At 41.8% G+C, this 23,034-nt stretch overlaps 2 protein-coding genes across 2 annotated transcripts; both read right to left on the bottom strand.

Moving 5' to 3' along the window:
- Nucleotides 1-1,876: 1,876 nt before the first annotated feature.
- On the bottom strand, nucleotides 1,877-4,541 carry LOC115365614 (P2Y purinoceptor 2). Its single transcript, XM_030060701.1, has 2 exons — nucleotides 4,477-4,541; nucleotides 1,877-2,911 (listed from the first exon to the last, which is right to left on the bottom strand). Exon 2 carries the CDS (start codon nucleotides 2,873-2,875, stop codon nucleotides 1,877-1,879), a length of 999 nt encoding a protein of 332 aa, XP_029916561.1. The 5' UTR covers nucleotides 2,876-2,911; nucleotides 4,477-4,541.
- A 3,846-nt stretch (nucleotides 4,542-8,387) lies between these two features.
- Nucleotides 8,388-21,310, bottom strand: nelfb (negative elongation factor complex member B). Its single transcript, XM_030060986.1, has 13 exons — nucleotides 21,209-21,310; nucleotides 19,545-19,705; nucleotides 18,494-18,593; nucleotides 16,095-16,325; nucleotides 14,780-14,965; nucleotides 13,048-13,160; nucleotides 12,842-12,944; nucleotides 12,625-12,720; nucleotides 11,543-11,685; nucleotides 10,784-10,890; nucleotides 10,376-10,517; nucleotides 9,290-9,398; nucleotides 8,388-8,845 (listed from the first exon to the last, which is right to left on the bottom strand). Exons 1-13 carry the CDS (start codon nucleotides 21,308-21,310, stop codon nucleotides 8,687-8,689), a joined length of 1,752 nt encoding a protein of 583 aa, XP_029916846.1. The 3' UTR covers nucleotides 8,388-8,686.
- Nucleotides 21,311-23,034: the final 1,724 nt, after the last annotated feature.

Below are 23,034 nucleotides of genomic sequence, written 5' to 3'. Positions count from 1 at the left end.
TCACTCACAGCAGAGCTACATGATAGCCGTATTTATTGTACACACATAAGCTACAGGCTAAAACCTCAGGGTTACTGCAGAACACACAGACAAGGCACAGAACAAACATGTGTCTGATAACTCTGGAGATTTCTGCAAGAAGAGCACTGGCACTTTCAAAGCGGTGGCACTGAAACTATGTTGACCTGACTAATTCCTCATGTTAACACCAAGGTGCTGTGATAATACATTTGTTGGGAATAAAAGAAGTACAGAGCAAAATATACAATTCACAGCTTGACTGAGCCACCACAGCTCAAAAAAAAAAAAAAAAAAAAAAAAAAAAAAAAAAAAAAAAAAACACCAAGCCACTTCTTGCTATCTGGATGCAAAGACCATCAAGCTAGAGTTAGCAAGTGCACACTGTGTCCTGCTAATGCATAAAGTGATATGTCACAGTGTAGGTGGTCAAAAACTTCCCCTACTGACAACATGGGAGAATATTTGTTTATCAGATTAGAGTGTATGCTGTACAAAAGAAGAAGTCCTCCTGGGTGAACTTGGGTTGTAACTTAATTATGTAGTTTTATTACACAGTCCACATTGATAATGGCACTTAATAAAATGTAATCCCTTATATTACCTTGGCACTGGAAAAAGGAATCAAATTATAATAATCTGAGTAAAATAAATCTTATTACTCCCAACACTGCTACATAGATCAATACAATGCCTATATATTCGGCTGATATTGGCCATTAATGACAATTGGACAGCCGCTGGTCAGCGTTGCCCAAATTAAGATCCATGTTACAGGCCACTCAGGGCCCACTCACATTGGCAAGTTTGAGTCCGTATCGTGCTAAAGCCAAAATCCCCCCCTCCCCAGTCCCCGGCTGGCCTGCACTCACATTACCTAAAGCCCAAACGCGCCCAAGCACGATTGCCCCCGGTGTGCACGTCATCACGTTGAAATACGACAACAGGCATGGCCCGACATCATTATAAATCATTGCAGTTCAAATACATTCATCAAACTTGCCAGTGTGAGTGGCCTCTCACACTGGCAAGTTTGATCCGCGCCCAAGCACGATTGCCCCTAAAATCCGGATTCTTTGACCAGTGTGATCGCTCCGTATCGTGCTTAAATACAGTACACTTCCCCCGCTCTGGCACGGTTGGAGGGGGTGTGCTTCAGCGCGGTACGGGCGCATACACGAGCACATGCACGAGCACATGCACGGTCACGCACGCAGTGCGCGGACGTAAATCATGCAACTTTCCTCCTGCCTCTGCAAAATTGTTTAATGTGGGCAGCGTGATTACCTGCGAATGGCCACGTTGCGCAATCAATAATCAACCATGTTGTCTGTGTCATTGTCCGTTGTGCTGCTGCAACCGCGTATAAACAAAAGTCGGTTTATAATGAAAGTACAGCAGTCTGTGTGCGGAGATCCGGCAGACCTGGTGCTGGCCCGCACCGTGTCGGCACCGGCCGGCACTGGCCGCGGCACCGCGCGGTGTGCGGCCACCCGGTCACCCGGTCTGCCGGATCTGACAGGTGCCGCTCCGGCTGTCAGTTGGACCTTTCTGAAGAAGGAGGAAGTTACCTCCGAAACTTTCAAGGTAAATAAACATCCCATGTCTGATTAAAAGGACCAAAAACGTTTTTTTAGTTAAAAGGAAGACATGGTGAATGTATTTGAACTACATTGATATAATGGTCGGGCCATGCCTGTTGTCGTATTTCAACGTGATGACGTGCACACCGGGGGCAATCGTGCTTGGGCGCGTTTGGGCTTTAGGTAATGTGAGTGCAGGCCAGCCGGGGACTGGGGAGGGGGGGATTTTGGCTTTAGCACGATACGGGCTCAAACTTGCCAATGTGAGTGGGCCCTTATTTATTCCCTGACAGATCTGAATCACTTCTATTCTGAACGTCTTTCAGACCAGTCCTCAAAGACTGGAACGTAGCCATAAACCTCTGCGATCCAAAACAGTACAGCACTGGATCCAGGCAACAGTTCACTCCTGCCAGGATCCAGGATGCGTAATAAGCTGTCTCGAACCGCAGAAGAACATGGCACTGTTGGGGATAGTATTTCTTCAGCACGACACCCACGGTGCGGGTCATGTTAAGAGGCAGGAAGCACAGCCCAAATATCACTAAGCACACACCTATCATCCTCTGAGATTTCACCTTGACCACCAGTCCCTTGGCTGTACTGACATTGAGGTGAGTTAAGGTGCTTGCCAGACGTTTATAGCAAAAAGCAGACACGAGGAAAGGGACTACGAAGCCAAAGATGAAGAGGATGAAGTTAATGACAAAGTACGCCTCGGTCAGGTCCTTCTGATGGATGGAGAGGCACTGGTTGTTCCTGCCCGCCTTACCGAGTGGAAGAATGAAAGCGTAAATCACAGCCTGGATCAGAAGTACAAACCACACTCCGGCGCACAGCTTCTTGACAAACGCCTTTCGCTTCATGCAGGAGCCTCTGTTGAAGCGAACCACTGCCACGTAGCGATGGATGCTGATGAGAGTGAGGAAGACAGTGCTGCCATAGAAGTGTGAGCTGAGCAGGGCAATCTTAACCTGGCACAGGAACTGACCGAAGGGCCAGTGACTGCCCATGGCGAAGTACACGGCCATCATGGGAGTGGCTGGTGTTGCAATGGCATCGCTGAGGGCCAAGTGGAACTGCAGCATGGTGCCAGGGTTCCACCGAGGCATCCGGCAGCAGAAGACCCACAGGCTGAAGCTGTTGAGGAGGAAGCCCAGGAGGAAGACCAGGTTGAGGAGGACATTGATGGAGACGTGCTGGGGCTGCACTGGACAAGATTCAGATTCATTGCTGCTGTTCAGAGGTGGCAAAGAAACCAGCGTATGGTCCATCCTTCCAGGGCAGAGAACTTGAGTGATTTCTTAAACCTATGGAGAAAAAAAATAATTGTTCACATACGTTTATCTCCTACTTCAATAGTATCACAAAACTTGGGTGCCAATTCAATATGCATTGTGATTCTACAACTATTGCAATTTGATATTACAGTTTATTGCAATTTTTATTTTATGAATTATCCTCTAATTTGTAGATATAAAGTTCCATAAAGCTGTGATTATCCTTAAGGCCACAATAGGTCTCACTACAGGCGCTGACATCATCACACATGAATCAGATGTGGCTCATTGAATCCACAAGAGTCTCAGCTTTCCAGTCAAACTCCAAGACTGTTTAGGCCCCAGTCTGCACCAACACACCATTTTACAACAGGCCACAAGAACACATGTGGACTGTATGGTTTGTGGCCCAAACTGCATGGGATTAGCATGTCCATTTCTTTACCTGATATTATCTTTTTTTCTACGGATGAAAACAAAAGTAGTTAGAGGAGGAGAATCACTGTAATTCTGGTTGTGCGTGGCTCATGCACGGCTCACGTGCATGAGCCACAAGATTTTAACACTGAACATGAGACTAAATAACTTGTGAAGATGGAGTTTTGGAGTTTTAAGATGGAGTCTTTTCTTACAATGTAAATTATACCATCAATGGAACATTCAGGAATATTCGCCCTGGAAGTGGACAGTTTGGTGACCTGTGTTCTCTGATGTTGCCTTCATGGTAATGTCTCTAGAAATGTAGTCAGTTCAGTCAAGGTTCAGTTTTGGTGGCAAATAATATCAGATGTAGGTGATACCACAGCTCAGGGCTTAACCAAGTAACACTACAGTTTAATTATTGCACCCACTGTGTTAGAAAATAGAGGAACGAAAGAGTCACACTCATTTTTTTTTAGAAGCATCAGACTCAAAGCAGCGGTGGTTCGTGGTATCTTGAGTCCTTGGTTCCCCTCTCAGAGTCGATGTTAAAATGAGCTGCCATTTAGCTGAGAATTCTACGTCTATGCTCACAGTGTTGAGGAACTGAGAACAGCATGGAACACAGTATATTTAGTTTTGTTTGAAAAAACATCCTACTGATGATTGATGCCATCTTTGAACAGATTGAGTGTGAAGACCATATACATTTTGGAAATTCAAAGCCCATAATATTTGTATACACTCCAAATAGTATCGTATTAAGTGTTAAACTTTAGTTTTTCTTCAAACTAGGTAAAAAAAAAAAAAAAAAAAAAAAAAAATCTGCCTTTGGGATTACATACTTCAGCTTGTTTGCCATGCTAATCAAGTTTCCAGATTTTTTTTTCTCCTTTAGGTCTGATCTGCCTTATTCTGCCTCATTTCAGCAAACTGCATTGGAAATAAGGGTTAGTATCATTCCACTGGCAGATTATTTACCTTGTTTGAAGAACAACAAGACTAATATCAGATTGGATGACTTAAGATGTATGTTTTCTGCGATGTATTACACACCTAAGAGCTAGAGTCAGTACTCCAACCACTAAATACCCCAGTTACATACCCCAAAATGTCTCTAGACTCAAAGCTGTTTTGCCTCTGGCTCTGGTTAAATCAGTTGTAAAGAATCTTACCAGGCAGGATTTGTCCTCAGTACTGCTGCGCACAACCACAGAATAACTGTCTACTTCACACCTCAACTGCCAGCGCAATGAGAAATAAGACTTTCAGTTTCTCTGATATAAGGCGCTGCGCCTGCCCACAGGTTTCCTGGCCTGGCATTTTATGTTAACAACAATTAATCTGCCTGTGGAATGAGATGGTATTTCCAATCCTTATCAGTTTGTTTCTAGACTTTTCTTGAAAATAAGATTTTTCATCCGGTGGTGGATGAAACCAGCAGTGTGTATGGAACCAATCCAGTGAGTGCCAGATTTGTTTTAAAGCTGACACATTCTGCTAAATTGTATTCAGTTTATATCACTGGCCTGTGTACCTTTGTGGTTGTCTTTCTATTTGTAAGTTTAAGTTCTTTGTCATTTGGTGTCAGCATCACTAGTCTTCACCCTGTTTATCAGTTTGAATTTGATACATGATTCATGATGATTTGTAGTAGTGCTCTATGCCTCCACCTGCAGGTGATTTCCACAAAATTCCTGGATATGCCTCTTGACTGGGTGTGAAGTGCATTTCAAATAGCAGCAGACACTGCTCTATGAGCCCCGTCCTTGAACACTGTAGTTCTATTAGTGTTGTGACACAAATCTCAAAAACTACATAGCTGAATGTTGTCACTGAATAGGGAAGGAGGACACAGGGAAACAGGTTATGGTGCAAAATTAAGGGGCTGCTGCTGGCTGAGGTCTGTGAGCAGCTCATATGTTGTCTGCTGTCAGTGTCAGAGAGCTCTGCTGATCTGGAGCCTCCTCATGGCTGTGTAGAGCAGGTGGAGGAGGAACAGCAGGATGTGCAGGTCGAGCAAATGTCCTAATCCAATCTGTTTTTAGGAGCAGGCATCATGAAGAACCCTGGGGCTGATGGTTGTGTCATCTGGAAGATCTCAGCTCTTCACCAGGAAACATTTGCTGGTGCTCTCTTTGACAACAGAGCCAGGGGTCCATGTGGTCACTTTCAGCCCAAGGGCCTCCGTCTCAGGAACTGCTGGAATCCCAAATAAAGTGTGTGTACATTTAGGCTACAGCACCCACACAGGCACACTGACCAAGACAATGAGGCACACATGATGTCATTTCCATTTCAAAATGTTCATACTAGGAACCACTTTCACTGCCTTCAAACCAGATACTCAGAGGATGTCTTGACTTTCTGACTTAAGTGTGTGATTTTTCTCCTCCAGCACATGGACACAAACACTGAATCAACTAATAACAAGCGACGGGTGCTGATAGGTGGAGAGCTCGCTCACTGGTCACCCATGACACCCAGAAACATGTTTAGGGTGATTTCCAGACGAGCTGCATCAGCCTCAATTAGCCTTCATCCTGTTGGACCTGTTGATGGTTCTGGTGTTGCCGACGATGTCCTCGCTGTCTGAATCTGCGGAGGAAAAAAAAACAGTTAGTGGAGGATGAAGAGGAAATGGAGGTAGAGGAGGAGAAAGAGGAGGAGATGGCGGTTTCTTCTCTTTTCCTCCCCTCTAGGCTCTCTCCTCCTCTCCTCGTGGCAGTCCTGCTATGAGGAGAGGAGGAGGAGGAGGAGGAGGAGAAAGTGTTTCTTAAAGTAATGATGGCCACTCGTTTTTCTTTAGTTAGCTGATTGGTTCTTGCCATAATATGAATTTTAACAGTTGTCTAATAGGGCTGTCAGCTGTGTAGTAACTTGACTTCTGCACAACACAACTGATGGTCCCAACCCCATTGATAAAGCAAGAAATTCCACTAATTAACCCTGATAAGGCACACCTGTGAAGTCAAAACCATTTCAGGTGACTACCTCTTGAAGCTCATCGAGAGAATGCCAAGAGTGTGCAAAGCAGTAATCAGAGCAAAGGGTGGCTATTTTGAAGAAACTAGAATCTAAAACAAGTTTTCAGTTATTTCACCTTTTTTTGTTAAGTACATAACTCCACATGTGTTCATTCATAGTTTTGATTCCTTCAGTGAGAATCTACAATGTAAATAGTCATGAAAATAAAGATAATGCATTGAATGAGAAGGTGTGTCCAAACTTTTGGCCTGTACTGTATCCATCCATCTATATATCTATATCTATATAGATATCTATCTATCTATCTATATATATCTATCTATATATACACACACACACACACACACACACACACATTTTATCAATGGTATAGCACACTGATCTGTAAATAAAAAAATATACATATCTGTATATGTTGAGTTTGTGTCTTATCCCTTGTTTAGGCGCCCACGAGGTGATTAAACAGATATTTAAAATACTAATTGAAGAGGCCATATTGAAACTCCCCCCACCTCCTTTCAGTAGCAGGGACAGTGACACTGGACCAGGAGCCACATGTCCAGCTCCAAGTCACTGTTGAGCCACGTGATCACATGGCTGCACTGTTGTTACGGGTCTCATGGTACAGTCGTGATATACACTACTCACAAAAAGTTAGGGATATTTGGCTTTGGGGTGAAATTTATGGAATATATAAAAAGTTCATGCTACAGTGATATTATATCATGAAAGTAGGGCATTTAAGTAGAAGCATACACTGGTGATTTCCTCATCTCAACAACAGTGGTGGATATACCACAACAAAAAATGTCAGTGTCAATAACTTGTCATGTGCCCTTGAGCATCAATTACAGCTTGACAGCGACGTCTCATGCTGTTCACAAGTCGACTTATTGTCTGCTGAGGCATGGCATCCCACTCTTCTTGAAGGGCGGCCCTCAGGACATTGAGGTTCTGGGGTACAGAGCTCCGAGCCTCTACACGGTGACTCAGCTGATCCCATAGGTTTTCTATGGGATTCAGGTCTGAGAAAGTGCAGGCCACTCCATTTGAGGTACCCCAGTCTCCAGCAGCCGTTCCCTAATGATACGACCTTGATGAGCTGGAGCATCAAACACCTGATGTGAATTTTGCTGTTAAACTCCTTGTTAGAGAACAGCAACTTGTGCAAAAAGTACTGAAACATTGAACAGTTGGACATGTGCATTCAAAAGTTTACAGAAGGTCACATTAAGTTCACCTGTAAAGGTTATAATGCATTTTAGGTTCATCCTGAAATTTCACCCAAAAGCCGAATATCCCTAACGTTTTGTGAGTAGTGTAGGTCTCTCTCTCACACACACAACTCTAAAATGGACAGGTAGGGGACACTATGAATTTAAGGGGATTTGAAAGCGTAGGAACTCAGCTCTGTCCTCTGTTACCCCAAGGTACAATATTCACGAATGATTTATTACATTTTAAAGTAGTTGTATTTTCATTGGAGGGAATTTACAGATGTTTAACTGAAATGCAAACTTGCAGGCCTGGGTCCATTAATGTTGAAAGGGGGAAAAAAATGGAGGTATTTGACTGTCAGACTCAAGACCCAGGGGCGTAAACATCTTTTCAAAAGGGAGGGTGGTGAAATGTTCAGGAGAAAGATTTTCATTCATTTATTCATTTTTCACAGAAAAATTGTTCAACAGGTTTGTGTAACTGTTTTGTGTGCGTATATTAACCATTTGAAACCCAGGAACCTGTGAGCAGGCTTTAATTTTGAGAAGGTTTGTTTCACCCTCTCAACAAAATTCACATCATGTTATTCTTCAGGGGCAATTTCTTGAAACAATACTCTTCTCTGTTTTCAGATGGTAACCGGTGTTTGGAAAACTGGGGTGTGGCAATGGACACGGATTCTGCCAGTCTCAAGAACTTTGACCAACAATAAATATCCTATCTCTTGGCATTTTGTAAGATAAATCTTCATATAGAAATGGTTTACTGTATAATCTTGTGACAAAATGACACCTGTCTCTATTTCTAAATAATAATTTATTTACAGGTTTCTTGCACTACTGACACATTTCAAATATAACTGAAGACACTGATAGCCAAATCACATATGAAAATATATTTGGACAATAATGCAAGAGCACATGTTTTAGAAAAGTAATGATTTCCCCTGGAGGAAAAATAGTTGGCTGCTGGATTACACAGTCAGAGCTGGAAGACCATCTGAGACGAACATCTAAAGAAACTAAAGCTCAACAGGAAATCATACAAGAAAAAATGTAGGAAGTCTTTTTTTTTTTTTTTTAAGTTTCATGAGCCAAACTGGTGGCTGTGTGTCCAATCAGAGTTGCCGGTTCAGACCGTGGGTCTCCTTCTCCGCTGCTGCTGGGTGTGTTTGCTGTCTCAGAGCGGTGTGGTCGGGGTGGAGGCGGTGGTGGGGACGGTCACCGGGTGGAGCCCCAGGTCCAGGGTTGGAGCTTCATCTGGAGGTGGGGGGCTCTTCTTGTGGGCCTCCAGCTTCTCAGTCAGCTGGCTGTACAGCTCCTTCACCGGCTCGCTGCTCTGTGGTCACCAGCAACACACAATGTCAGTACATCGAGCAAAGACTGTTTGATGCTATTGGATGCTATGTTTGATGTAAATCAACATCTGAATTATGTGATCATTTTACTTCAAGTTCAATTTGCTGTATTGGTATTGTATATGGGTATTCTCTGTATGTGAGATGATTTTGAAACGGTGAACATCACAAGACTGTGCGTTTAGCTCTTTCCTCTCTGAAACTTTACCGACTTTACTGCACACTTTGGTAAGGACCAAAACCTTATCTTTTATCACAGTTTTGCATTCTAGAACTAATATTTGACGACAAATAGTTTCCACCCCTAAATGTTTTATGGAGCTGTAAGCAATGACGATGTCTCTGATTTTCACTATTCAGTACATCCGGTGTCGATTTCAAAGCAGAAACTGAGCACAGGATTGACTGAGAGAAAACAAGCCAACCTGTTTTGGGGGTTCAAGGGTTTTCATCAAGGTTTCCATGTACGATGGCAGCACTTTGTGGTGAAGATGCAGTAACATACGCAGGGAATGTCTGTGGACGTTCTCTTTACTGGAACACAGTCAAAGGAAAACAGAAACAGCGTAAAGAGACATGCCGGTGGTGGAACAGAAACTGTGTTGAAGCTGCACTGGGAGAGGTGATGTCAATAAACTGAACACAGTAAAATCGTGCTGTACGCGCTCTCTCCCACTGGCTTTAGTGCTGTGGCTTCAGGTGAAGTGGAGCATATTAGACTTATGTGGCCTCTGTGGGCAGAAGCTTTTACACTTGGCCAGAATGTGTCTTAAGACTCCTCCTGAGGTGGTTTGAGAAATCTGATTTAAATCCAGCCTCAGTGTGTCCTGCATGTGTTTACACTTCTCTTTTAGCTATCTGATCACTATCCAATCAGTAGAAGACTGTAAATGGCTGTAGGTAGTTTTAGCATTATTTAAAAAAGCATTATTGCAGCATTACTACAGCATTAAACAGCATTATTTAAAAAAAAAAAAAAAAAAAAGATTAATGTAAAATCCAGGAAACACACCATTATAACACTTCCATGAAAGCACATGTACTTGTGGCAAGTAAAGTGCTGTCAAAAGCCAGAACATGGCTGGACTTGAAGAGACAATGAACTCCTCATCTGCTCTAAGAACAATTTTAAAATCTCCTCTTGCTCTGCTAAATCAAACATATCGTAGTCGCTGGCAGCCATCTTTCCTAAATGGAGATGCGTCCGACTGGTTAGTTACCATGGAGATGACACCCTGTATCACAGACATCTTCAGATGCTTTATTGCATGGTCTGACACATCTTACATCCATAAAACAGCCTTCAGTGTAAATGGAGTAAGTGTTGTCTCTCACTCTTATGTTTTGATCCATCACTTCGTGTGCAACACCTGAGCTGAGTCATTTTCCAACTAAAAACTTGCCAAGTGCAACTTTAAAAACTAAAAATCAATATCATTATTTCACATTACACCGACTACGGAAATGCAATTACATTTCCAGGATTCCCCTGTCAGCTTGAAGCAACCCACCTGGAAAATGAAGTAAGGAGGAAGCCATCAAAGACGACAGAACAAAACTCTTCTGATCCAAATTCATCAGACAGCAAGGTGAGGTGTCCAGTCAGGAGGTGCAGGAAGATGTCGCCGAAGGCCATGTCATTGTGGGTCTCCACTGTGGGTCAATGACAGAGACAAAGACAGTCTATCCATAGCAAAGTACCATAATAAATACCCGGGTGAATGCCTTTGTATTTATTGTGAGCAACGCCAGCAGAAACTGGGGCTGCCCAAACTATGCAGTGCTGCCCTGTCCTTTGTTTTGACTTGAGGAATCAAAGTGTTAGTGCCTCACTCTGTCCACTGAACTACAGAGGGAATAGAATCCAATGTGTCAACTTAAATCACACAATTAAAATTCAGAGGAAGTGTGATGCTCACCCAGGGCAGGTAGCAACCTTTGTAAGGCGTTCTTGTTCCTCTGTTTGGCGATGTGTAGGACATAGTAGAGACCCATTTCACAGGCCACCCTGTTCTCCTGCAGGAACCTGAGGTGGAGGAACACAAATAATAGCTGTTTCTCTCTTTCACAGGTTCAGTCTGTGATTTAACCCCATTCATTTCTCCCACAGACGGTCAGTTTTTTTTTATACCTGAAGTCCCCAAAATGCTACCAAATCACAGACAATTGGCGACATGACTTCTGAGGCTTACGCAGACTGTAGGATTGGACAAGTACATGTTTTCAAGACTGATAATGATAGAGATTTTTTTTTTTTTAACTGAAGCTGCCAATTAGTGTTATTTTGTGCTGGTATTCAATATCTCTAAATCTGAAAATTATTGAATTATTGTGCTACAAAATGAGAGAGGCTGACAATGGGCATGCCAATACCCAGGGCAAAAAAAAACTGACCCGATATACTGGTAAATCAATAAATAGGTCCATAGCATGGTATGACCATAGCAGACTGGACATTTCTCAGAGACCAAGCAAAGTTGGGCTTGTCTTCACATTTCAATAAGAGGCATGTTTCCATTCAACGAGTTCTGACATGTGCAGAAATCTCAGCACATGACCAAGTAATTGCAGAGTCATTAAAAGCCCTATCAACAGTGATGAGGGGAATATTGATAACTCAGCAGGTCAGCATAGTATCCCTACGTTTTCTCCAAGGCTTCTCATCTGTTATCCTTTACCTGGTAAAGGCATCCGGTAGGCTGGTGGGGTAGGACAGTGAGCTCTTCTCTTCACTGGGAAGCTTCTGCTCCACAGTGAAGGTGTGGTCGTCCACAACCACTGACATCATTGCAGGCAGGAAACGGGTCACCACCTCCAAGTCCTGAGAGACGCAGAGAGACAAATGAATGCTGGAATAACTCTCATGTGAAGTGACCACACTGCACTCAGGGTGGTAGAAGCCCACTAGTGAGAGAGGCAAGTTTTTGAGTCATTTGAACCAATACATAGAGATTTTTTCCAATTTATGATTGTCTGCTTTCTAGTGTGTATACTTACGCATTTCAATGTTATTACAATTTATTTCATTCAACTACAAGAAGTTACCTCCACCAACAGAATTGGACCGAGGGTTATTTGTTCATCTCATTCTGATTTTTGTCTGTTAGCAGGATATCCCAAGAAGTTATGAACAGATTTGCATGAAACTTGGAAGAATGACTGTTCATGTGTAAAGGAAAAATCGATTCACTGTTCACCCTGATTGACCAAATGCAGTTGCAGCAGTGGGTGTGATAAGCTTTTGGTGATATTTGGAACTGGCATATCTTGAAAACCTCATGGTGTTAGCGGACATATGTACTCTACTCAGTGTTTCCTAGTTGACATTTTATTTAATAAAGTGGAACGAAAATATTAAAATCTGTTTTTGTCTCTGTCTGATTACATGGGTGATGCTTGTAATCAAATGCATAGATCCAGGGATTTTGCCTGTTGGTTCCCTAGTTTTGCCAGTTGGCTGGTTGTTGCTGCTGTCCACCTTAAAAGTGCAACAGAGGGCAAAGCGATTTGAAATTAGACTTTCTTGTAACCTTCCTTGACTTTAAGAAATCCCACATTTTCTTCAAGACTTACTGAAGCTCAAACCCAAACTTCTTTGAAACTTGATCTGTCATGATGACATGATCGTGGGGCAGGTGATGTCCACATCCATAGATTCAACAGGTGGTGACTCCAAAGACCAGGCACGCTACATGCCACCATGACAGATCAGGCTTCATCGACGTTTGGGGTTTAGTTTAGTAGGGAGCGTAATTCTTACCAAGCGAGGCTCTTTGAAGACCTGACTGTCAATCATATCCCAGGCCCCTTGTCCGAGCGAAAGCATCCTCAGAAGCAGCATCAAGTCTGGACTGTCCTGTTCACAGATCAATAAATAACAGGGTTAATAAAGACACACCCAGCTGCTTCCCCCCCCACCAGCAGACAGCAAGATAAACTCAGGTTCAGCTTGGCATGTGGGATGAAACCATCCTCACCCGGGGTAAAGCATCCTGACTCAGCAGCTCTTGCAGATTTCTGACCGTGCTCAGGACCAGGGTGTTACAAGCAAACGGGTCACACAGGATCATGGACAGGTCTCTGGAAAGCACAAAGACGCCTCAGAGGTTCGTTATCCTGTTTGATGGCAACCTTGAGTTACAACAGATGTATGATAAGCCAATCAGCTCCTCTCATCTCTTACCCGAGGACTTGCTCTTGTCCTTTCTTCACTCCATCTAGGAAACCTTGCAGCTCTCTGGCTCGCTTGGCATCCACAAACTTCTCCCGGATGCAGGCATCCAAGCACCAGGTGAACTGTCATGATACAAGAGGGCTGGATGTAAAACTTTTATTCCCTAGTGGGTACCAGTGGGTAGCCATTTATTTATATAAAAGGACAGTGTACATTAATGAGCATTCCTTTTCGTAGTCATTTTTCTTTGCTGCAGCCTTTTATTATTTTGATTTCATTTTCCATACAAAAAAGATTTTAATGCAGACAACAGGAAAAAATACATGGTCCCAAAGTTAGAGCCAATATACTGAATATATCATTATTTTATCTAACATTCTTTAATGTTTACAGCCGTTCAGTGTCCTGAGTAAAGACCTGCTAATATTGTAGCTTAATTATTGAATACTGAAGGAAAACATGCAGCAAAACATAGAAGACAGTTAGCTATCAAAATGATGTCTGTAAGTTGTAACTGGACTCTATACAACAATATCAAAAATGACACTTATTTTGATAACCAGTATTTCTCCTTACTGGTTTCTCTTTGGCTATGTCAACTGTGAGACTTTTTTTTTCATTAAGAGCTTTTGAAAAAGTTTCGTTATTCTGTCCACCTGCTGTTTTTGGGATCACTGAAAAGGCAACTTTCCGAAAACGCTCTCCAGAGTGGACAAATACTGTTTTCCTCTTGTGGTGCTGATGTTGAATATGAAACTATTTGGAAACACTGATGTCACCTGCATGAGTTTGCTTATTTGTACATGCTCACAGCGAGATACTGATTTCACACAGGCGCCACTTTGATCCTGCAGTTCTTTTCAACAACTTGTATTCATTTGTGACTTTTAGTAAAAAAAAAAAAAAAAAAAAAGTAAAATTTATTTATGTAGCGCTTTTCGCAGAGACAACTCACAAAGTGCTTTACAAGTTAAAAATACAAATGCTCAAAGCTAATAAAACAATATACAAATGCGATTCAAAGAAATAAAAATACAATAGATGGCAATAAAACAATATAAATATAAATATATATAATCAGTATAAAAAGGTGATGCTAAGAAAATAAAAATGCAATAAAAAACAATAGAAACAAGGAGGAGCTAAACCTTCTCCTCGGTTCATATAGACACTCAACCTCGTTTTTATCATTCCGCTTTCTTTTCCCTACACTTTTTGATGTTTTAATGTTTTTTTTTGCATCATACTGGGATGTCACAAACCACTGCAGTCACTTCTCAGCTTCTTTGCACATGCTCATATCACCAAGATGTAAGCGTTTTTGCATTATTGTGTGTACAAAGATATTTTCAAAAATGCTCCCATGAGGGCAGAGTCGTAAAAACAAAAAAAAACAAATGGCTAAATAAGGTTGTGTTTTCACAAAGACATCTATATGTGCATGGACACGACCTTAATATCTGTACTCTCCACCTCTCCAGTTACCTGGAGAAAAACATTCACCTTTCATCTTTTCATTCAAGTACAAAAACTGATTTATGGTCCTAATTAGTATTGGTATGATTAAATAAATATTCCAACTCTGATTCAACTTTGGTTGTGGCGACAGGGAAGAATTATTAAGTGTCACATCGCCTCACTTCATTTAGACCAAATTGGATATATAGGATTTGAGGAATGAGCTTTGTACTGGTAAGCTAGTGATATCAAACCAGTTCAGCCTGTCTGTGTGTGTCCCTACCTTGTGGCAGGGGTCTACAGAACAGATCTCACTGATGTCCAGGTCATGGAGGGACATGAGCAGCTCTGCCCGCAGCGTGCAGTAGTGAACATTTCGGGTGCGCAGGAAGAGTGTCCGCAAAAATTGCAGCACCATATCATACAGCTTCACGTTCTTCCCGATCATCTGGGTCAGCTTCAGCACCACCTGCAGCACGCAGACAACAGGAGAGGTCAGGCACACAGCTCTGTGTCCTTTCATTTTCAAAACCCTGGTCTTTTCCCTTTTTATCTGAGGCGGATGTGACGATTTTAGTTGGTGTCCATTTTGCAGGGAGGTATTAACTCTTTTTTGGAATTTCTGCTTTATTTGACAGTGATAATGGAGAGAGTCAGGAAAGGCAGCAGAGAGAGAGGGGATGACATGCAGCAAAGGACCTGAGCTTGGATTCCAACCCAGGACCCTGCGATCAGGACTCAGCCTGAAAAAGTGGTACACGCTCTCTACCAGGTGAGCTGGCAGGGCGCCCCCACTATTAACCCTTTAAACCTGAACAAATGATTTGTTAAAAAAAAAAAAAAAACATGGTGACAAACTAGGTGATTAGAAAATAAGTCAAAAAAGCCAGAACATTAGTAAAATTACAAGTATTATTAAATTACAAGAAAATCATCATAAAATTCTCACAAAATTAAAAATAAAAATAAATAATATGAATTTGGCTAACAAGGTGAAAAAACACTATCAATTAGAATAAAATTAAGAAATATTAATCTCTGAGGGGAAATTGGGTAAATAACATCAAAACCTTCCTCGATATACTGATTGGCTTTGTATTAAAACACAAAAACAAAAAAAACAACAACAACCAATCTGATCAGGTCCAGTCACTGTCTTCCACCTCTGATAAGGTGTTTGACTGACTCCATAATTATTTTATAAATAAGCTATACTATTTTTTTTCTGCAGAGTTTACTGTTTGGAAGATCTGAAAAATACTGAAATAGTGTGTTTTATCATTTCAAGGTTTGGTGAGTTTTGAATTTGCATGAACATTCTGAAAAAAGTCATAAAAGTTTCATTACAAATAAGTGAAGACATTTTTGTAGCTCCATTGTCATTTTACACATTGAAATATTTACTGTTCGTTGGCTTTTTTTCTTACAAAAAAACAAACAAACAAAAACAAAAAAAAAACCACTGAAGCAGCTGATAGCTGACACTTTAATAATCAATACCACACACACACACACACACACACAAATTCCAGTAGTTCAATGTTCCTGCCAATTCAATCATCATGCCTAGTACTGGTGGACTGATGAGTGTGACCCACCTCGCCTTGGCGCCTCATTTTGGGAGATGGGCTGAAGAAGTTGTGCAGGATGGAGAGGTCGCTGCTGAACAGAGCTGCCTCCTTCTCCACTATGTACTGCTTGAGGAGGGGCGACACCTCGTCCCCAAACAGAGCCTGGTTGTCCTGCCAGATCTGCCGCTTCACCTCCACTGCGCACACTTTGTACAGCTCCTTGTCAGCCATGACCATCTTCAGCTTCTTCTCAGGCACCTGCAGGTGGTCAGCTGTTTGTTTAACACACACCTTCTTTTTACACTGACGAAGACAATATGTGCCGTGATGCTGTTATCTGACAAAATTAACTTGGCATTACAGTTTTGAGTGTGCTCTCCTCCTCCTGTTAAGCACATACCCTCCCCTTTGGATGTTAAGCTGGCATTTAGGGTTTCACAAAGCCAAAGCTGACTTCAAAACACCATTGTGATGCTACCTGGATTTAAATGGAGGGTTCATCTAGTTTGAAAATTTTCCCTTCACCCCCAGCTGTTCTGTAGGACAGCAGTGGTGCATGGTGAATACTGGCTGAATGCAATGGATTAAATGCTTTAAGTAGTTAAAAATGTGATGTTGTTGCATCTTTTCATGGCCGTATTTTTTTTTTTTTAAGTTATGTTGGTCACTCTTCCTTTGAATAGTCTCCTGTAGATATTCATTTCACAGAATGTCTATAGGCCTAATTATATTTCAGCAAGTCTGTATTATGTGTGTAATAATCTTTATTTACTTTGTTGGTGTATCTTCATTTCATTTTTCTTAGTCTCAGTATGATCTACAGCTGTGCTCTCATAATGTTGTAATCCACACATTTTTCACACATTGCATCTAAAAAAATTTTTATATTCCTGTTTTTAAACTGTTTGTCACATCTTTCAAATGACCCTCTTTTCATTTTTTTTTTCTTTCTTTGCTGGATTCTAATGCCAATGGCTGCTTCAGTGACCCAGTTTCTACATTAAAAACAATGTAAGTTATTTTTTTAATCATTCTTCATTACAACCAAAATGGCTCTAGCTCGTGCTTGTGTGTCAACAGGTTTCAGTAAGGAATGTTACTAACATTACATGTTCTTTTTAGGGAATCATTTAAACACATATTTAAAAATAATATGCCCTAGTATGACAGATTTTGCATCACAACATATAATTATTAGTGGTGTCAAATTATCGCGTTAATTGAGATTAATTAATTACAGTCATATTTAGCGCGTTATGTTTTTTAATCGAGTTAATCTAATTTTTAATCTCTAATTTTACTTTTTATAAAATCGGTTTGTAGGCGTTGGGCTTCCTGTGCTTAAGTTGTTGGGGGTGGAAAACAATGGTCAGTCACACCCTGAAGTGGACATTGATTGGAGGTCATTGTGTTTGTGCCGGCCTGTCACTGGCCCGGTGGCCTGACCGTCTTTTTTTTTTTTTTTTTTTTTTAAACAGGTCGCCGGCCGGCTGGCCTCACCAGTCTGATCTTTTTTTTTTTTTTTTTTAAAGTCAGAGAGACAGGCCAGGCCAATCAGAGGCCAGCAACCTGTGAAGAGGTCAAGACATGATTGGTTTGTTTTGATTAACACCCGCCCCAACAGTCCGAGTCCGTTGTAAACAGGCAGCGCATGTTGAAGAGGGGGTGTCGCGACTCGTGTGTGTGTGTGTGTGTGTGTGTGTGTGTGTGTCTGACTGTGGAGGAGAGGAGAGGAGGTGGAAGAAAAGGTTGCGTGATCGAAGTTAATACATTACCGTATTCATCCGAATATAAGACGATATTTTTTCCATTGAAAATGCCCTGAAAAAACGCCCTCGTCTAATATTGGGGGTCTAAGCAAATATACATGTATTGTGCATATGTAAACCAGTAGGTAGGCTCGCCTGATGCCGCGATTGCCGGCGAATGGCCGCATTGCGCAGTCATTGCAGCCGCGTATGAACAAAAATTGATATGGCAGTAGGCTATGTGTGCGCCGCTCACCTGTCAGATCCGGCAGACCAGACCCGGTGCCGCGGCCGGCTCGCCTGATGCCGACTGGTGGCTTTTTTATTCAAACAAGATTTTGTCCATATAATTTTTTTTTTTTTTTTTTTTTTTTTCCAAAAAAGGGTCTTGAAAAAGAGGGGTCGTCCCCCCGACCCGCATCGGACTGATCTGCTACAATAATGTAATGAATTTAAAGGGAAATACCTCAAGTTCAGGGCTTTTCTCAGCAATTTTAGGTGAGATTAAAAAAGAGATTAATTAGATCAATTAATTACAGATCATAATTAATTAATCTCTCAATTTTTTTAATCTCTTGACACCACTAATAATTATTCCATAAATACCCATAATGTATCATCGCTGTTTCACTAAATGTGGCTGCAACAGCAAAAAAAGAAGCCTAGAGGAAGACTTACCTTTGGTAGATGCTTGAGCACCTGCATTACCACGGGCTGAATGGAGGGCATCTTGACCAGAGGAAAGCTCTTCTCCAGCAGCTCTTCAAGCTTCCCGTATCTGCAGGTGGACGTGAACAAACAAAAACATGCTAGTGGTCTGTTCACACTGGTTCCTTGAGAATACACTAGTCAAAGTCAAAAGGAACGGGTTAGGACAGCGATGGAATAATAATACATTTTGAGCCTGATACCAACACATTTGTAAAGTTGGCAGGTTCTTTTTGTGCAGCCAGGGTTCTGGAAGTAAAAGTCCCATTCATTTCCCCAAAGCCAATGATCTTTAACAGTCCATTTGAGCATTTCCTACACTTGGATGGACATGAAACTTGTACTGAATCATCAGTACAAACACATGACAACTGCATAAAAATAATTCAGGCTCCTTGGGAAAAAAAAAGTGAAAAGTACAAGATCATGTATGTAAAACCTTTAGGAGGCAAGTGAACTACGAGTCCCACAGTGCACTGTTTCAAGAAACTGCCACTCACTGAGCTTCAAGTTCTGTTGAACTTGAGCTTTGTAGCTTTGAGTCGACATTATACAGACACTCTTCGATCATTTCTACATTATGGTGCAGTGCTTTCTTCCTGATTCCAACCACCAATCTGGAATAGCACACAATATTTATTAAATATTATATATAACTGTATTTTGTGACTTTAGCTGGACTCTTCACCTTAGTAACGGTCACTGGGGCCAAATGGGTACTGAAGAATTTTGTGCGATTTGAGAAAAAAGTTATTTCTCAGAAATGAAGTGTAAACATTTTGAAGAAATGGTGCAACATAACTGTAGTATTGTGTATTTATCAAGGACACTTGAAGTTATGGGGATGATACTTCTGGTACCTGTGGCTCCAACCACTTTGCAACTCTTTATCTTCCAACACACAATGACCGATTCCAATACAGATATGAATTTTTGTAAAACTCGGAAAGCAAATGCAGGTGTAAAGCAGGTGCTACCAAAGTCTGATCATATATCACTCTGTCCCTTACACATGGCCTACCTGTCCTCCTCCTTTCCCTCTGCGATAATGGCAACTCGCTCCATCAACTTCTCTCGGAGCTCGTCAAAGACGGACTGGTGAAACTCCAGCCGGGGGGTTCCATGGAGGTCTAAGAAGGGCAGAGCAGACTGGAGAGTAGGCAGCAGGATGCCATTTTCTGTCTGCAGCCCAGAAGCAGGAAAGACAGAGATGGGGGAAGAGTTAATCAACATGCCACCGAGTCGTGTGGCTCTTCAGGCTGGCTCTCATTTAACGGCGAGAAAATCACAACCAAAATGTAAGTAATGAATGTTGCCTTACTGAACAGTGGGGCTTCACAGTTAACAGAAATAACTTAAAGTAAAACTGAACTTGGGTGGAGTGTTGGCTTATGGAGTCCACATGGTGTCCACATGATGTCATCCTTAGTTGCACTGTGCTCCACTGGGCTGCTAATCTACAGGTAGGGCTGTGCTATATCCCATGGTTCACGATGATGAACGATGACTCGTGTAAATGTGTATGTAAAAAAAAGAAAGTAACCTATTTTGTGTAATTACAATTATCAAGGCAACCAAAAGTGATCATGGCAATATTTTTTATTATGTAATAATGCTCTGTCTATTGGTCTGTTGGTGCACGAAAATCCCCTCCCCCCCTTTGGCAGCCAGAGTTTTTCCCCTTGGAGGCTAGAACTTGGCACGGAGGTCAAGTGTGTGTGTGTGTGTGTGTGTGTGTGTGTGTGTGTGTGTGTGTGTGTGTGTGTGTGTGTGTGGATTTGCATTCATGCCAGCTGGCTAGGTGTGGCAGTACAGGAGGTGTGCTGATGGTAATTGACAATGACAAAAAGGTGCATAACTTCCAAACAGATTCACGTAAGACAACCAAACTTTGTAGGCACACAAACAGACAACATACACACCCCGACTGTCCAGTTCATGTCCAGTTCATATAGGAAAATAACAAGGTACTGGGACTTGTTGTTTTTGGTAGTGCAATAAAATGCTGTGTTTGTGTTGGTTTATGACTGAAAAGTGTTATTTTTCGTCATGCTGTCGAACTGAATGGAGAGACCCAGACACAGTACTGTGGATTATCAGCCCAGGGGAGCACAGAGCAACTAATGAGGAGGTCTCACCACCATGTGGACTCACATCACGTCCTGGGAACTAGACAATGCAACCCAGACTTCATTGGTCTAGAGCTGTATATAATCTTAACTTGTCGAATAAATCCAATCCGCTCTATACAAGCAACCCAAGTTTTAAGCTCTAAGTTTTACTGAAATCCTGGTTCAGCCCTGAGCTGTCAGATGTGAAGGGAGTGCAGTTTGTCTCCGGACAAGTCAGGGACTCTTGGATAAATGCTGCGGAGTGCCTGTCTGCCTCGGTGCACGGCAGCTCCTCGACTATAATATATATACTAACGGTGATAGTTTGTATTAAGCAGCTGTGGCTTGTCTGGAAACCTGCTGGCTACCAGGCGACAGCAGCAAGCTAGCCGCGGCAACCTTGGAGCTAAATGTTCAATCAAAGTCTCCGTATAACTCGCATACTTCCTTTGATACAGCAAACGCCGCGACCCTCCAGTCCAAAGGCTGCGATATTCAAAAGAAATCACACTAACCTCTTCAGTTTAGCTAGCTATTATTCGCCGTGAACTGCCTTTGAAAATAAACGCCGTACCTGAAACTGGTCGATGGCTTTCAGAGGCTCAGTGCAGTTGGTGAGAGTTTCTTTCAGATCCTCGCCGTTAGATATCCCCAGTTCAGGCAGCCCGGCAAACATTTTCGTGTCCGTCTGATCATAAATGTCAAGATTTACTCTCGCATGCAATAGTCCAACATGAGGGGTTTCGGAAAGGTAACCGTTATATGCAAAACGACCGCAACAAACACTGTTTTTTTTTTTTTTTTCTTCCACTCAGTCAGTGCACACTTCCTGCGCGGGCAACTTTGTCAACAGTCCGTCGGAAACCAAAGCAAGAACGAGGTTCCGCTCATCGTGGAGAGAACCTGAATATGCTGCATTCAAGTGCTGTGGGAAACAGGAGAGATAAGAGTTTCCTACTTGAAAATGCTGTTAACCTCACAGCTTCAGTGTTCGGTAAGTAGGCCTAAATAGTAGAAAATACAGTTCATCTCAGCTTTCTGTGGGTCACTTAGTTATACCAGATAAAATAGCTGAACTAAACTTTCACTTGGTGAATACTGTTTGGGACAGGGTGTTTCACATTCAACTCATATTGCAAATGAAAAAGACTTCACATGACATTGAGTTAACATTAGAATCCCTGGCTCATGCTATGAAATGGTAAACCTGAGTGTTGCCAGGCAAATCATCATAATTTTCATAGTTCCTAAGTGTATGTCATGTGTTTTCTGTAGCGTTACAAATATAGTCAAAAAAAATCTGAAGAGTGAAACTACACACAGACTCAAAACATAAGTTGGGTTTTATAATAGATGGCTATATGTGTGTTGTAATGTGCTGTTACAGATGCAGACAAGTCTGGGCCTCCGGGGATCAGACGAGTCCCTCTTCACAGATAATATAATTCTTTCGTGATTCTTGCAAAATCCCATATATCTTACTTGTATAGACTGACATCAACAGTTGTATTAGTTGTACAGTTGTATTTCTCATCACAAACAAGTCATTGTATGATTACCAATAGTCCTTTTACAGTGCCTAGGCAGGACAGACCCTACTCGCTGCATTTTTGCTTGGGTTGCTGTAAAACATGAACATAAATGTGTATTGAATATGAAAAATGAGTCTGAGCTGCTTTTTTCCCTCATGGGACTGGAAGGCATCGACACAGTGAGCTTCAATAAGGGTTCAAATTAAGTAAATGATCTGTTGTTGTGGATGGGTCTTTGGTTGTAAGAATGCATAAACTGTAGCCTATTGTCCCAGCAATCCAGTGAGTTCAGTTGAGTGCTGAAAATCTGACAGCTCATCAGCATTAATTTTCACCTAACTAGTCTTGGTTACAGTAGAAACCATAATAAAAGACTGAAATGTGACAGATTTATTTATTTCATTAATGCATGGCCACGACATCTGTTGAAGAAATATGTTTAAATCCCTCCATACATATTTATTGTGACCGCAGCCGTTAATTAAAGACATACGGGAGCGTAAATGAAATGATGTGGCTTTTTACCACTTATTTCTCAGGAAATTGTCCTGCCTGTTTCCATTGCCCTGGGCATTATCTGCAAAACATGTGGGCTGTTGCTGTCATAACAAATAGCAACCAGTGAAAATACCCTGTTATCTATTGTCACCCACAGTGGATGTGGTATTGCATAATGAATCTGAAACATTCACAAAAAACATGGTGTATTCAGCAGTTTCATTAACCATTGCATACATTCACATATGAGCGAACACATCACTTAACCCATTTTGAAAAATGTGACATTATTTGCAGAAGTTACTAGATCTTCCTAGATGTTGATAACAGGAAAATACAGTTTAAACAATAATTTGAGCAAAGCTATCAT

Source organism: Myripristis murdjan, chromosome 9 (assembly GCF_902150065.1).
Source record: "Myripristis murdjan chromosome 9, fMyrMur1.1, whole genome shotgun sequence".
NCBI classification, from domain to species: Eukaryota; Metazoa; Chordata; class Actinopteri; order Holocentriformes; family Holocentridae; genus Myripristis; species Myripristis murdjan.
The sequence above is the reverse complement of the archived record's forward strand: the minus strand, read 5'-3'. Positions and strand labels throughout refer to the sequence as shown.